The sequence below is a fragment of the Purpureocillium takamizusanense genome, chromosome 9 (genome assembly GCF_022605165.1).
Source record: "Purpureocillium takamizusanense chromosome 9, complete sequence".
Classification (NCBI taxonomy): Eukaryota; Fungi; Ascomycota; class Sordariomycetes; order Hypocreales; family Ophiocordycipitaceae; genus Purpureocillium; species Purpureocillium takamizusanense.
This window is the reverse complement of record NC_063076.1, coordinates 1,962,291-1,977,750: the sequence shown is the minus strand read 5'-3', so window position 1 is coordinate 1,977,750 and position 15,460 is coordinate 1,962,291. Positions and strand designations below refer to the sequence as shown.

General features: G+C 58.6%; 3 protein-coding genes across 3 annotated transcripts; all 3 read right to left on the bottom strand.

The window, feature by feature from the left end:
* Nucleotides 1-400: 400 nt before the first annotated feature.
* On the bottom strand, nt 401-1,202 carry JDV02_009428 (uncharacterized protein). Its single transcript, XM_047991090.1, has 2 exons — nt 867-1,202; nt 401-773 (listed from the first exon to the last, which is right to left on the bottom strand). The coding sequence occupies exons 1-2, from the start codon at nt 1,169-1,171 to the stop codon at nt 449-451; spliced, it is 630 nt and encodes a 209-aa protein (XP_047847100.1). The 5' UTR covers nt 1,172-1,202; the 3' UTR covers nt 401-448.
* Nucleotides 1,203-1,455: 253 nt separating this feature from the next.
* On the bottom strand, nt 1,456-1,958 carry JDV02_009427 (uncharacterized protein; the record flags this gene model as incomplete). Its single annotated transcript, XM_047991089.1, has 3 exons — nt 1,456-1,627; nt 1,697-1,836; nt 1,911-1,958. The coding sequence occupies 3 exons, from the start codon at nt 1,956-1,958 to the stop codon at nt 1,456-1,458; spliced, it is 360 nt and encodes a 119-aa protein (XP_047847099.1).
* A 2,899-nt stretch (nt 1,959-4,857) lies between these two features.
* On the bottom strand, nt 4,858-7,843 carry JDV02_009426 (uncharacterized protein). The gene is made up of 3 exons (XM_047991088.1): nt 7,590-7,843; nt 6,834-7,393; nt 4,858-6,774 (listed from the first exon to the last, which is right to left on the bottom strand). Exons 2-3 carry the CDS (start codon nt 7,023-7,025, stop codon nt 5,776-5,778), a joined length of 1,191 nt encoding a protein of 396 aa, XP_047847098.1. The 5' UTR covers nt 7,026-7,393; nt 7,590-7,843; the 3' UTR covers nt 4,858-5,775.
* Nucleotides 7,844-15,460: the final 7,617 nt, after the last annotated feature.

Here is a 15,460-nt window from a genome sequence, read left to right as displayed (position 1 = left end):
TCAGGAATACAAGAGGAAGAGGACGGACCGGGCGGAGGCGGCAAGGACCATAAAGACGAGGTGGAGGTAGGAGGTGGTGGTGGATGAGAAGCAAAGACGGCCACTCACACCACCCACCTCTTACGTACTGTATGTGCCTGCCTGTCACACACAGACAGATGAAGCACCGCCCGGCCTCCCTGCTTCTGATGATACCGGAGCATGCCTGCTGCTGCCTTGCACGCGAATGCCAGTGCGGCCAGGGCGTGGAGGCCCGCGCAATCTGGTGGGGCCATCGGTGGAAGGAGGAGGAGGAGGAGGAGGAGTACAAGCCGGGAACCTTGCCAGGCCGCTTACATCGCTGTGAGTGAGCCACATTCACTGGACCCCAGCGAGCTGAGGTTCAGCCAGGTACTTGATAGTTGGTATTCATCCCATGAGACCGAAAAAATAAAATAAAAATAAAAATTCAAGCTTCCGCGACCGCTTCGCTCTCTTGCAACTCATCACCGCCCAAAGCTTCTTCTTCTTCCTCCTTCCTCCGGTCCCTCCGATGTACCCCGTCATTGATTCTCAGCTGATCAGTCGTCCCCTTTCTGAGCTGGCAGCATCTTGGTACAGCCAAGATGCGCTTCCCGGTGAACTCCCTCCAGTCTACAGCGAACGGCAGGTACTTGTTCGCGTACGCGCCTTCGTCATCGTCCATCTCATTGATGTTGATCTGGAGCACCTCAGGATTCGGGTCGTCGGCGGGAACAAGGTGATCAAACGTGACACCATAGTAGTCAATCTCGCTACAACTCATTGTCAACAACAGACTTGTTGCAAACCACAAACAACCTCATCGTCAGGGGCAGAAACAGCTTATTAGGTGGCTTGGAGCTTACTTTCGTGGTCTCACTTCTCTGACCCAGCCCAGATACTCGTCGCGCACGACAAGGTCGCCCTCGACGTCACGGCGAACTGGGTGACCGTAGATTTTCTCATACGTCAGCCTTGCAAGCAGAGGCCCGGCAGGTTGAGGGAAAGACGTGGGAATGTAGCGGACGTGCCACGGCGTGTCGGGAAGGAGTTTTTTGACGGATACCAAAGGACCCTCGATCTGGATACGAAGGGGCTTGCCCAGTGGCGGTGGATGGAAAGGGTGGGCTGGTTCGCGAATGCAAGATGGAATGTAAAGGTCGGGAGCCATTGTGCTTGCTGTAGGTATCTCACGAGAGAAGATGAGTGCAATGCAATGCGTACCACGGCAACTTTCGCAAAAGGCAGCTAAAAGGACGGGAAACAAACAGCTTAACTTAAGTCGGGTGCCTATGTAGCCTTATTTTACCCCGCCCTGACCAAGCTGTGAGGCTTTCCAGCGTGGGGCGGTATACTGGGATGTTGGTTGTTCGCTGTTGAGCGGTTACGACCCGTCCGTCGATATGGCCAACCCCTCGCCGAGATACATGCGTAGTCATAGTATCGATGCGGCCATCACAGCTCCAACGTATTCGCAGAGCCCCGCGCACCCTGCTCATGCCTGGGGTACGTGGAACACATGACGCTGCGAATATGTTGAGTGTTCCACCCTCCACCACTGGCGCAACGGTCGACGTCCATGGCCGACACCCAAGTGAACAAAGGGCTCCCAGTGCACCCGCCAGTTCTGTTCGAGCAAAATCACCATGTCAGTAGAGCGCTCGTGTCAAAAGGAGAAACTAGGGGGAACACGTACGAGTATAGGCCGCAGACCCAGCCGTACTCAGTCGTGGTTCTCGCGTACATGCTTCGAACAATGTCGTCATCAAAGCCGGTGCACTTCCACTCCTGAACCGTCGTCGCTTCCTTGCAACCGGGAATCTTGGAAACCGTGACCTAATTTTCCGTGTGGATTAGCATGCCGCCAGCCCCAAGATCCCGCAGGAACGGGATATATATGTGTAACGAACTTCAGGCCCTTCACCCGACAGGGCGAGCAAAGTCGGAGGAGCCAGCATGGCCAACAACACGGTAGGTAGATGGAGCTGCATTTTTGGGAGTACGCTTGGAGGCACAGACGGAGCGAACTTTTTACTCAACAAAAAAAGGACGTGTTGAATAGACAGGGAGGAATGGCATGGCAGGGCCGTCGAGCCTACTTCGTGGGACGTCGAGCAAGCAGTATTTAATACCGTCCAGTTGCCCCCGACCGCCGCGTATATTCACCCGAAGCGACAACATGAACAATTTCTTTCGTTTAGGCAAGAGAAGACAAGGCACCCGCTGTGGCTGTCGGCAGGTCTTAGTCACGTCGGGTACTCCCGTCGTTCAGCTGCGGACCGGCTGTCAAGATCGCCAGTCTCCTGCCTCGCTTTGCGACCGGTGAATCATCCCCCGGTAAGACATGGATGGACCCCCCGTCGGCGGGAAGGAAAGCTCTGCCCCCAAGGACACGGCTACGGTATATACAAAGTACGCCGTGACGAGACCATGTTCCTCCCGCCCGACGTATACGCTTCGAGGCACAACAGGTTGAGTGCGCTGGTAGTACAGTATAGTTGGCAGCAACTCATCCACCTGGGACAGACAAGACTGGATTCTCTCGCCTTTCAATTTGATCCCATCAGGGCTTCCGAGAGAGCCTTCTCTTCTCCGTCACTCGCTGCCAATAATGAGGCATCATGGCTGAGAGCACCCGCCCCGCGGCGTCATGTTCGTTGGTTGCCCCGTGTTCCCCCCGCCTGCGAGCGCAGATCAGGTTGCCGAAAGGGCCCAAAACAGAGTCTTGTTCACGTTGTCTCTCCCCAAGGGATACTCTTCAGCTCACCGCTGGCACCGGTCGGTAGAAAGAGCCATCCCATGGCTGGCTGATGGTCTCAGAAGCTCTCTGCCGTGGTATGATGATCAGCCAGCCACACCCGGTTCCGCCTCATAACGTATGTAGAGAGCATCACCCGGCTGCGGTCTGGTTGCAGGGCTCGCAGCATATACTTACTGTACAATCAATACTTTAGGTACTGTCCTGCACTGTCCGTTTGTTGTAATGCGCACCTGACGATTGGCGGGCGCGGGCCATGCATGAACCGTCGCATAGTGATGGCCACTATGGCCATGATAAATGATGATGATGATGAGCGAGCCCTCCCTCGCGCGCAATGAATGACTCGTTGTTTATTTGTTTGCTCGTCCCTGCCCCGAGGTAAAGAGCGACACAATTTCGGCCGCTCCGGTAGTTACGAGGTGGGTTACACAGTCGTGCAAGCTCCATGTGTCTCGCTCGTTTCGTATCACCACGCGCGCGGCTCGCCAATTTCCCTCGCCCATTCGCCCATCGGAGTCGGTCAAAAGTACAATCAGATCGTGGTTCGGTAATTGCATGTATACGTAGGTACCTTGATGGGCACACGCAGTTCTGGTTGTAACTTAGTACTTGTACCTGTAGTATCTTGGGCCACGCCAATAAATCCCATCGAGCGCGTAAAAAAAAGACAACCAAAAACCACCAGGTCCCCCCTCCTGGCCTGCCCTTCCCTTTCACGGCCGGAATGACATCTTCCTCTTCTCCCGCCTCTTTCCCCCCTTCTTGTCCCATTTCTGGCTTCAGACTCGATGAGTCGATAGAAACGCCATTCGTGATGCAAAATAAACATCACAATTCAAAAAGTACCCTTCCTCAAGTGCTATTGATTTTCTTTCCTTGCCCTTCCAGGTCAGCCAAAGACATGCTGCCCCTTGCCCTGACTACTTCCCGCCCCCCCCCCCCAACTCGTGCTACCATGTCCGGCCCTCTCTGCCGAACGGTAAAGAGCGCCCTGCACGCACATATACTTTTTTAGATCGAGATCTCTCTCCCTTCGCAACCGAGCCCCCGCGCCGCCTTTCTTGTATGTATTCTGTTTCCATACCCCTTGCTCCTAACCTAACCGCGGCGCTCCCGAACTAGTTACGTAGGCTCCATTAGTACTACCAAGTCAATCGCTGCTGCTTCGCACCTTGTTCATTCCAAGGTCCAGCCCTACCTACCTACCCAACTACCTTACTTACCACTCGAGACTAGTACAATCAATCAATATACCGTACGTAGCCGATAGCGTAGGTACTACTAAGGTAGCCAGACAGACTACCAACCACCCACTCCTCGTCTCGTTCCTCATCACTCCTCCTCCCCTTGGCACCTTCACCAGGTAGGTCAGTCTACTAAAGAGAGTACCCCCGCGGCGCAGGCCAAGCTCAAATCAATGCGAACGGAAATTCCCCGTCCCCGTAATAAAAGAGGAGAGGAAATAACTAGTATACATAGTTACTACGTGGGTAAGTTAGTCAATCTACGCGCGCGATCGCGTCCCCCCTCCTTGCCACGCGTTCCATCCATGCCTCCTCGTGTCTTCCGGCGGGGGGTTTCGCGCTCCCTCCCTGCCTTCTCCCCGCTCATCTCATCTCGTGGCATTTCATTGAGCCCCCCAAGTCACGAAAGTCCCGTCAGTCAGCGGACCGCGAGAAAATACGAACCCCCCCTCCTTTCCAAATCTTGCATCATCGTCCATGGCATTTCTAGTCTGGCACTCGCGCTTCCCCACCGTCGTCGTCCCTAGGCAATCCCGCCCTGACTCGCACGCGGCCATTTTCAAGTGCTGTCCCCCCCCCCCCAATCCAACGTCGCCCGACCTCCTTCGACGAATGCCTAGATCCTAGCACCCTGTAGAGATTAGTAGCTTTGTACTCCCAATCGAGTTGCACATGGTATAGTCGTCCATTAGGGATGGACCGACCAGGCACTACGAGACATGGCGCGGTCAGAACGCGGGCCTACTTTTAGCTCTTACCGGGCGCCGCTATCTACAGGGAAGGCCCTCGGCGGCCACAGCCAACAAACACGCACGCACATGCATGAATTTTACCTTCACTGGGATTACCAGACGGATATTTGACAAATTTCTTCTTTGTACTTCTGTCTTGTCCCTGTCGACAGCCTTCGGCGGCCAACAGCATGGTATCGCGAGGTCGTACTACCACCAGCAAAAGCTGCGTGGGTTCCCGTGTCCCTCACTGCTCCTTGGCCTCGCATGGCGATGTTTCGCCTGCCGCCCTCACGCAGCGCAAAAGAATTGTACAGAAAATGCCCCGTGCTCACAGGGCGCGCCCCCTGCCACCGTCTTCAAGTCCGGGGAGCCAGGCCTATCGTCTCCCCCCTCCGTCGCATTTTTTTCGTCGCTCTTCAAGGCGGACATTCCGTCCACACGACCACGACACCCCAAGGGCCACTTTGCAATCTCAATGTTCCTTGTAATGTCTCAAGGCTGGCCAAGAAATAGTTTCCTTCCTCTCGCGGGCCGTCTATGCCCTTCACGTCACACGGCGCCCCTAGCTAGGGCTGCCGCGTCCCGGAAACCCGCCGCGCATAAGCCGAGTGGCCGTGTATGCAAGACCTGGTATCCCCAACGTCGCATGCAAAGTGAAAAGTGGGAAAGGAAAAAGAAAAGGGGGTATGATCGGTTGTGCCACAAATTCTTTTTTTTGGTGCCGAAAAGACTTGCTGAGTTGGAAACTTTCGATTTTTCGCAGACAAAAGACGATGAAAAGCAGTCGCTAAATGCCAAAACGTCGAGGAAATGTGTAAGCTCTCTGATGCATGCGAATGACCAGATTATATCCGAGCGAGTAGACGCGGTGGCGGTGAGCAGCTTCCGCCAGGTCTATGTCGGGGATCGGCTCGTTGATGGCCGTCCAAGTCGCCCTCTGAGCCCATCCCCACAGCGCGAGAACGCTCGATCTCGGCACCATGTGCGGTGGCCACCACGTAAATGTCGACCAGTAGGGAGACATCCACCAACCACTCTATTGTTGATGAAAGCTTTGTTGGTTCGGCATTCCCACGTGTCGTGCGTGTTGCGCGTACCCGGACGCGTGGTGTTGCTGCGGCGTGGGTGTAACCGGGCATCGTGGCATCGGGTATGAGTCTTTGGCTACGTTGCCAAAATTGACGCCGTCGGGTGTGATGGGGGGAGTAAGGTAGCCTTCGTAGGGGTTGGGGACGTGCGGCTTGTGCGGCGTGCTGTAGATGTTGGACTCCTTCGAGAGGATCTCGGCCGGGGGAGACGGCGGATTCGCCGCCCGCTGAGCCTGGGCGATGGCAGCCGCCCGTGCCGCCACGAACTCGGCCAGCCGATGCGAGACCCGGTAAGCGTTCGGGTTCGCGTACTTGCGTGCAAGCGTCGGCGATGGCTGCTCCAGGTACTCCGAAATGAGCTCCGCCACAGTGGTCTCATCGTGGTCCATCTCCCTGTCCATCGCCTCTGGTCGACCCAAGACTGCGCGGGCCACGGCTAGCGACGCGCGGGCCATGGTCGAGGGCTTGACAGAGACGAAGTCCCGGTGGTACAGCGCGATCTCGCTGAGATACGACGACATGCAATCCACCTCCTTGTCGTCATGCTCGTAAGCCACCAGCAGCTGTGAGAAGAAGTCCACGGTGGGATGGCCGATGGTCCACTCGAGGGTGTTGAGAACGTGCATCTCCATCTGTGTAAACATGCCAGCATCATAGAGGCCACAGCACATGTTGGCAAGCTCCGATATTTGCGGAACCCGGTCCTTCTTGTCACCGTACTTGGCGGCGATCAGCAAGGCGGCGCAGCCGACCAACTGGTAGTGATGCTTGTAGACGACTCGCCGCGAGCAGTACCGGTCCAGCAGGTTCACGGTGAGGAACAATGTGTCAGGAAGAAGGCAGAAGGCGGCGTGGGCCTCGACGAGGAAGTCGATCAGGTACGGTCGCATGTACCATTGGATCTCTCGCTGCATGTCGATGAGGGTGGCATCGGGTAGTGTCTCATCCTGTAGAGTTTGTGTTAGCCAGGAGCACAGGTGCAGATGGCGATTGGGAGAGAGCATGCCTCCATCGTCTGCATGTGCTTTAGGATGTCGTCGAGGTAGTCGTCGGCTGCCTGGCGAGACAGCTCGCTGCCAATGACGTCTTGTCTTTGACGGGCAATCATCTTGGCGGCAGCCCGGGCGTCAATGCATGGCTGGCGAGGCTGGTCATCGGACTCGATGAAGAAGGTCTCGTCGGCGTGGGCGAACTCCATGATGAACCAAGTCGGCCAAGGAAACTGTGCAGTCGAGGCTTGTCGAGTTCCGGTAGGAGTGATTAAGGTGGCTCGGAGGCGCCGCGGGTAAGACGTCAAAAGAGTGACTGACAAAGTTCCCCAGGAAGCTTGAGGTCGGAGACGGACAGGTTCAATAAAGAAGGAGTCCGGGCGCGCGTCGAAAGAGTGAGCCGCTACCCCAAGGAATTAAGGGTATTAGGATATTAATGAGTGTGGTGAAGAACTAATGGAAAAGAGTGACTGTGGCTGGGAACGAAGCCAGGACCATGGGCTCGAAACGGGCGAACTGGTAGGAGACAAGGGGTCGGAAGGGGGCCCGTTTAAGAGACGAGTTCGACTATGGAGCTCTGTTAAGGCAAGCGGCATTAGCACGGGGCGCGTTGAAGAATCGAATATCCAGTGACTCCAAGACACAAGCCTCTAGCGGGGCCGTGTTCCTCCCGCGAGCCGCTCCCTCGGAGAGTAGGGGCCCTTCTTTGGTCTTTGGCACGGGGAATGTGGTGGGTTGGCACGGGGGGGAGTCAAGGGCAAGGGACGACATACCGCGACGGGCAGACAAGGACGAGACAGAGGAGAAGAGGCTCAGTCCGTGATTGGCCGGATCAACGAGTTAACGTCTCCGGCAGAGTAATGCACACAAGTGAAGTCCAACGCGACAGTGGAGAAGGCTGAGATATGCAGCGAGGCAGCACGGCATGCAGCTGTAAAAGGGAGCAGTCGAACGATTAGATCCCACCGAAACCTAATCTCGCGAGGGGCTCCACAGGAACATACCTCTGCCACGTACTCAGCTTATGCACCACCAGGGAGCGATCAAGAATGCCGAGTGCTGTCGAGCGACGCGTCGGCTGCTTTGGCTTTTGAACTCTTCTGACGAACTTCTGCGCAAGCGGAGTGCAAGACAGATGAACGAGAACCCCACGTCGGGATCGAACAAAGACCCCGGGGTTGTTGGACTTGAGCGTGCAATATTCGTCCGATGCTGGGCCGGATCTCGCAAGTGTCGGGCAGCGACCGGAGAGCTGAGGAGCAGACGGGCACACGAGATGGAGTGCCACACTGAACCAGGCTCGGGAAGGGCTGCTCGATCGTCTCGCTGGGTCGACGGGCAACGAAGGGAGCGGGAGAAGTGGATTGGCTAGGCTGCAGTCGAAATTCCTCGGTTCGGCGCCGAGGAATTCTGGGGTTGCAGCTAAAAGCTGGTGGAGATGTCGAGAGCAGGCAGAGAAAAGCGGTGCTTGTCGAGAAGGGGAAGAAGTGAAATACCAGCTAAGGTGTTCCTGATTCACTTCGTCTCCCACCGATTTTCTTTAATATTCCTGTCTGCCGACTCGAAGCGTCGGATCCCTTTCCTTTATAGAGCGGGCCTTAGAGGAAGGGGGGGATCGTGCCGGGAGAGCGTCGACACGGGTGTTGACGCTGGCGGCGGGATTCTCCTCAGTCCAGTTGCCAGGCTCGGTTCCGACCTGCTGCTCACACGGGTCAGGACGAGTTGGAATGGCCGAGGGAATGAATGGATGGGAAAGAGGGAGAAGGGGGAAGGGGAGGAAGAGGAGGGAGGTGGGATAAAAGGTAAGAAGAGGACGGAGGAGAGGAGAAAGGACTGGCGGAGAGATAGTTTTAATCAGGAGTGCAGAGAACGGGCCGGGTACGAGCTGAGCCAAGGAGCAGTGGGCATGCAATGCACGCCTCGCAGCATGGAGCTCACAGGGGCCACCGGCGGCGGAAACAGCAGCAGCAGTACTCCGTAGGTACTAAGTAGAAGCGGCACCAGCAGCAGCAGCAACACCAGAACCAGCACAACCCACGCACAAGCACTGGAAGCACCAGCCTCAGCGCCAGCGGCCAGGGGGGGCAGGGCCAGGAGCACCACGCGCAAAGCACTGGCTGTTGGCGGCCCCTGGTCTGGCGTGGCCCAGTGTGGGTGATGGTGGTGGTGGTAGTGGCCCGCCTGGCTGGGCCCCGTCCGTCTAGTACCTTGCGAAAAGGAGGAGCAGCGAGGGCGTGCGTGCGTGCGTGCGTGTGTGTGTGGGTGTCTCCCGTCCCCTCGGCGCGCGCTCGCACGCGTGTCTGTCTGGTCTGGGTGGGGGGTGCTTCGCGCAGCTCGGGCGCGGGTGTGGCCTGGGCGGCCGGGCAGGCCAGCTGCCCTGCTTTGACACTGAACCGGGGCGGCCAGTGACTTGTGCAGTCGTACCGCGTCGCCGGCCAGTGTGTGTGCTGCGCTACTGCGCTACTGCTGGGGGCCTGGCCTGGCCTGGCGGTCCCATCGACGAGGGGGGGTGAGGGGTGCAGTGCGGTGCGGGCGGGAGGGCCTTTGGTGGTTGGGCGAGACGAGCGAGACGAGCCACAGCTGCTCGCGTCTGGCGCTCCTCCTGCTCCTCCTGCTCCTCTCGCGGTGCCTTTCTTTGCCTTGGCTGGCTGGGCTGGGCTGGGCTGGGCAGGGCAGGGCTGGGCTGGTGCAGCAGTGGATGGATACAGTGGGTATCCAGGTCCGGGGGTGGAAGTGGGAGCATGGCGGGGGGGGGTACGGTACAGGGAGCCTGGGGGTGTGAGGGGGTGGCATGCACCACCAACACGGCGCCGCTCGCCGCGTCGGGGTTGTGCAAGACCAGGACAGGCCACCGGGGGGGATTTGTGGACGTGCCCGCGTGGGCGGTGATTTGATGCATTGGATGCCGAAGATGGATGTATGGGGGGACGGATGGATAATAGACAGACGCAAAGCCAAGGATTTTTCGTACTCACCACATGCAACGCGCGCACACGCCTATCCTGTCGTCGCCGACCTTTTGGTTGATTGAGATTTGCGAGATCGTGCCGCTGCAGGGCCCAAGTGGAAAACGATGCGCGTGATTCCTGTGATGGAAAAGCTTCGTCGTACAGTGTCGTCTCGACTGCTCAATGCTCTCCGGAGCCTGCAGGCGGCGTCGTTGATTCGGTGGATGGGTGCTGAGTGCCTCGCTCGATACAATGTGCGTATGTCTCGGTGCCGATGCGATGGGACCACGATGATGGATGATGCTTGCCGACCCGCCGTTGGTCTTTTTTGGCGGATTTTGCTTTGTCGTCGCCCGCGACCCCAATTTGGAGGTAGCAGCAGGGGTTCTGAATCTCGTGCCAGGTTTGACAGACAAGCGTCTCTGCTCTTCCGACGAGGATGCGATACGTAAAATGCAAAGGGGACGCGGATATGTCTGTGTCTGTCTGTGTGTCTCTGTGTGTGTGTGTGGCAATCAAGGGGGTGACAGGTGATGACCCTGCGCAAGGCGGCGAGTAATGCGTGTCGAGAGTGCAAGCAGCAGGGTGGCCGTTTTGTTTCGAGCGCGATGCCGTTGAAGGTGCAATTGCTTGGAGCTGTCAGCGGAGCCGGCCTATGAGTGGTGGATGGATGCCCGCACCGCAACCGCGCGGGCAGGCGCCTCAGGCAAAGCTCTCGGGCCAGCGAGCGACCTGTTGTGGGGCTCGGGGAGCTGCTGGCAATTTTCAACTTGCCCTGCCCGACCTCGGGTGCCCTCTCTGCCTGCCTACTAAGGTACTAGCAGTGGTGGGCGTGGGGAGTGCCAACCTCCACTCCAGCTGTTCGTCTGCTGCTACCACCTGCGCTTCCAGGGCACTGACACCCGCTGTGGTTGGTTGGCTTGGCTCGGAGGATGCAGAGCGACACCAGCCCGTTTGCACAGAGCCCGCTCCGCCGTGCTGACGAGAGGTGACAACCTTGGGCGAGGTACGAAGTAAGGGATGCTGCCATTCTTCCATCGCTCACATCAGATCACCCTGGCAGAGGATGAGACGGACTCTGTTCCTTGTCGCCCTGTCGAGTGTTGCAGCCCCGTCTGGCATCGCGGCACGACACGGTTCCTGGAGTTCGCCCTCGGATTAATCAACGACTCGCTTTTAGAGGTGTCCACATCCGCATCAGAGGTGGGGACGCTTTGCTGCTCACTGCGTGCACTTTGCACTTCTGCAGATCGGATGCATACACTACTGGTACGTACACGTACATACATGACGCTCCTCGTTCGTGCACGTTGTTGCAGTCGCCTGCCTGGCCTGCCTGCTTGCTTTGTCCGCCACACCCGGTATTGCGATGCAGCACAAAGACGGAGCCGAAACATCGAATTGTGCCAGCCCGCCCAGTATTCTCAAAGTACGGACGAGTGAGTGGGTGTACATACATCGGCTGCGTGCGGTGATGGCCTAGATACAAAGTACCCTCTTATGAATGCTGTAGATTTTCCCTTGATGAGTAACGGACCTCATCGCACCGTGGCTGGCCGGCACAGGGCGATGATGGGCCCTTGTGCCATGTCTGGTAATCTGGCTCGAGTTGCGGCGGTACATTTGGCGGCCCCCCGCTCGTCTTTCCCCACAGTCAGATCCGAATGGTCAGCCCTCCATTTGGGTCTGCACTTCCTCAGGAATATCGTGCCAGTGTTCGCCTCCTCCACGGGGCACATGTGCCCAACCGCAGTTTTGCGTGGGTTTGCGTGACAAGAACCCCAGAGTACGGGTACTCGCTGCCTGGTCTTGTTAGATGACGTTTCCTTGTCACCGCTACCATCCACTCGGTGCCTCTACCGCCACGAAAAGGAGAATACGGGCCTCGCACGATCCGCTTCCAAAGCCACGCAAAACTCAATTCTCCAAGACCAGGACATATGTCACATATCGCTCTCCTGCTCGGGCCCCGCGCTGCCGGCACCGAGCAAATCATGGCGGGCGCTGGTGCCAATGTAACCCGGCACTATTCGTTTCGAGTCCGCAGGCTTGCCACGGCGCCGTCGGTAGCCCGTTGGACCGGGTCCCATCAGTGCAGGGGCTGCGGAGGTCGTGGGGACTTGGCCGGGCGCCGTCAGTGGATGAGCGGATCGCGCGATGTCATATCGCCCGCCACGACGGCGGGAGCGTTGTGACTGTTGGCCTCGGCGGGAGCGAGTCCATGTGACGGCCGTGTCTGGCGAATATTTGATGCTGTCACGATCAGATTTCTATCGGGCTGCCCATGTACCGAACTACCTACGAAGTACGTATTGGGCCTCCAAGGTCGCCGAAAAGACCGCTGCCTTGTGAGCGTCGAATCGGGGCATCGTTGCCCTCATGCTTGCTCATACGGGAATTTAGCGGCGATGGTGCAGCCGCACTTGATCGCCCACCGTCCGCCATCCGGAGCATGGGGGTCCCAAACAGGGCAAAGCCAGCTCAGTGGCTTGCTCGAGGGCTGTTGATGGCACATGCATCCATCAGATGCCTTGCATGCTACTGACAGCATCGAGGAGGAGGCTGGGGGCGGCGTCGGCGTCGGCGGCGGTCCAGACTGCGACTGTAGAGCACCAGCACAGCACAGTAAGAGGGCCGTACGATGCTATGCGTATGCTTGCACGTATGTATGCTTGTTGTTTTCCGTATGCGGTCCATAAAGCGTGTACTGCTCATTCAAGCGTGTCTTGAACCCCATCGTCTGTCGGCTGGGGTTCGGGTTCGCAGGGCTCGCGACACGGAGCCACCTCCCTCCCCTCACCGGCCCGTCGACGAGGCCCGCAGCCTATGACACCAGTCGGCCAGCGACGACAACAATGCCAACCCACCACGGCGTCGATGGTTGAAACTAGCACGCGAACGGTTTGCCTTTGGGGTTGCAGTCGAGCTGGTCAGATCCATGGCCGGTGGCAGCCAATCAGGCCGCCAGGACGCGCTTCGGCACGACCTGGCGAGATCCCAATTTACCCATGCGCGTGTCCCGAGATGAGCCTCTCCCGACCAATGACGCCGGGGGCGACGTCTGTCCTGCGCTGCCCTACGGCGCCGGCCGCCTCCAACAACAGCAACACCCAGGTTGGGTTCCCCAGCATGCCCAGCAGCTCCCCTCCGCCGGCCCCGTCGTGGCCGGCCAGCCTCAGCGACGCCCCGTGTCTCGAGTGCCTGTTCGTGCCGTTCCCTTGCTCGTCCACGATGCACGGAGGATGACTCGGCCTGCGTCCAAGGGGGCCGCCGCCGCCGCCGCGAGGGGCCTGTGAGCACACACGGATGCCACGAGACGAGGGCCCTGACCAAGCGGGCCGTACGCGTGATTGAGTGGTTGCTTGCTTGCTTGATTGATTCATTGATTGCTTGCTTTGAGTGCGTGCATCGCCACCAGCGGTACCGAGGAGGTACGTGCCTGCCCTCCACAGTACAGGTACCTTTCCTATTATTCCCAACCGCTGCCTAACCGTGCAGGACCGCCCGTGCAGCAGCTGCAGACATTCTGCTCCATGAAAACGACGGCCCCCCTTTCGTTTCAAATCTTGTTCTCTTCCAGCACTTCTCCGCGCTAGTCGTAGCACCAGCACCAGCACCAGCACCAGCACCAGCACCAGCACCAGCACGTCCACGGCCCACGGCGGTTCTGGGAATCCGGCACCCTGATCCCAGCTAGAGTTGAGCGTCACCTGAAAAAGCAACCGCAGTCGCTCCTCGGGGCAAAGATCCTCGAGCTGCCCTGCTGGCCCCGGCTTGGCCGATCATACTGGCCGCGCCTGCCTCTACTGTATGCACATCGCGGGCTTTCGTGACGGGCGACTGGTGTTTTGCGCTGGTCGATGCAAGGCCGGTTGACCGCCATTGACAACAACAGCCAACAGCAACGACGACATTCAACGTGCTCGTATGTAGGAGGCGCGACTGACGGTGAGTGGCGCATACCCAGCGACCTGTCCATGTATGTGCGCCCCGCGAGTCGCTCTGCGTTCAAGTGATCTGCGTCTGCGTCTGCGCCTTTGCCCGCTCGCTGCCTGGTTGCCCGTGGCGTGCTGGTGCATCCGGGCGTATATGGACGTAGGTACGTAAGGTAGTGCATCCCGGCGGACAATGGAAGCGAGGCGTCAATGGCGGCGTCCAACACCGAGCCTGCCTCCGTCATCCCACACGCGCGCGAGCTCCATCCTCTCCGCGGAGGTCGGCCACGCAGGGGAACCCGTCTCAGACCCGTGGCAAGGTATCCCCGTGACGGTCCACTGCTGCGTCAGAGCATCAATGAGCTGCAGTTCAGCCCGCTGCACGCATCGCATGCGCACATGCGCAGGGAACGAGCGGAACGACCACTTGCCCTGACGGGGGCGAACCCTGGTGCAGGGCAAGCAAGGCAAGCAGGGCAGGACAGGCGACGAGGCAAGTCATCGACAAACGAGCCTGGCTGGCTGGCTGGCTGGCTGGCGTTGCAGCAGAGGCTGGGGACCCGACCCAAATTAGTGTCGACGTTCCACGAGCCTCCTCCCCAATCACCCGTCAGCAAGACGCGTGCGTGCGGAGGCACGGATGAGGTGCGGAGGGAGGGGCCCGAGGGGATCGCGGCGCTCCACTCCACTTCTGCGGCGGCCGGGATCCCGCATTCCATCAACCGCACACACGACACGACACGACACGACACGGCACGACACGCGAATCAGCATGCCATGACGCAAAAGTCGAGTATGATGAGCAGCCACGGGATGCGGATTCTAAGTTTCGCATGCCCCTTTTCATGCCATTGCCACTCGAAGCATCCACGCCGGTAAATTGCTCTGCTGGATGGTGATTTGCGCACCAAATTGCGAGGTGCCAAGTAAAAGAGCTATGAGTTTGCGTTTTGCGAGAGGAAGGAGCTCCCCTGGTCGTAACTGCCTGCCACGCCGGTTACCAATGAGGTCGTCTTGTGACACGCACCTGCCGCCGGTTACTGACTCCCTTGCGAGTCTCAACCTCCGCCAATCCACCATTTGAGTACTCGCCCCTCGCAGGTACATCTATCTGGCTTCGTTGCTACCTCCAACGGACGCACGCTACCAGAACCCGGTGAACGGACGCTGCCCGCGATTGCAGAGTGAGAGTCAACATCAAGTACCTACGTACGTACAGTGTACCAGAGGGCGCCGACAAAGCGCCCGCAATCGCAAATGTCGTCATCGCTCTGTTACGTATGGGCGTCCTTCACACTCGCACGAACCGCTCTGGCCGGAGGTGGCTGGATCCAAACTGCGTACGATCGTCACAAGCCCCCCCTTCGCAAAACTCACCTGAAAACGTGAGCAAGATCGGCCCTGTCAGCGCCATTGTCCTCGTCGTTGCTACTTTGTACTAGCTTGATGACTCCTGCACGATGGGCTCACACGTTTTGTAGTTCACGAGCCTCCCACTGAACGCGCTCTGCCCAATGAGACACGTGGACGCGCACCTTGTATGAAACTCGATCAACGCCCGGCCCCAGCACAACGCGGTGGCCGGATGAGCTAGTGGAGCTTTCCTGCAAGCTCCTGGTCGTTCGTGGCGCTGCCGTCGCCGTCGCCGTCCGAGGGTGCGGGGCATTACACCATTTTTATGTTCGTGGGCGGACTTCCTTGGCCGGCGCCGCCAGGAACACAACCTGACGCCCGTCACCACCCCTCCCTCCCCTGCTGGTG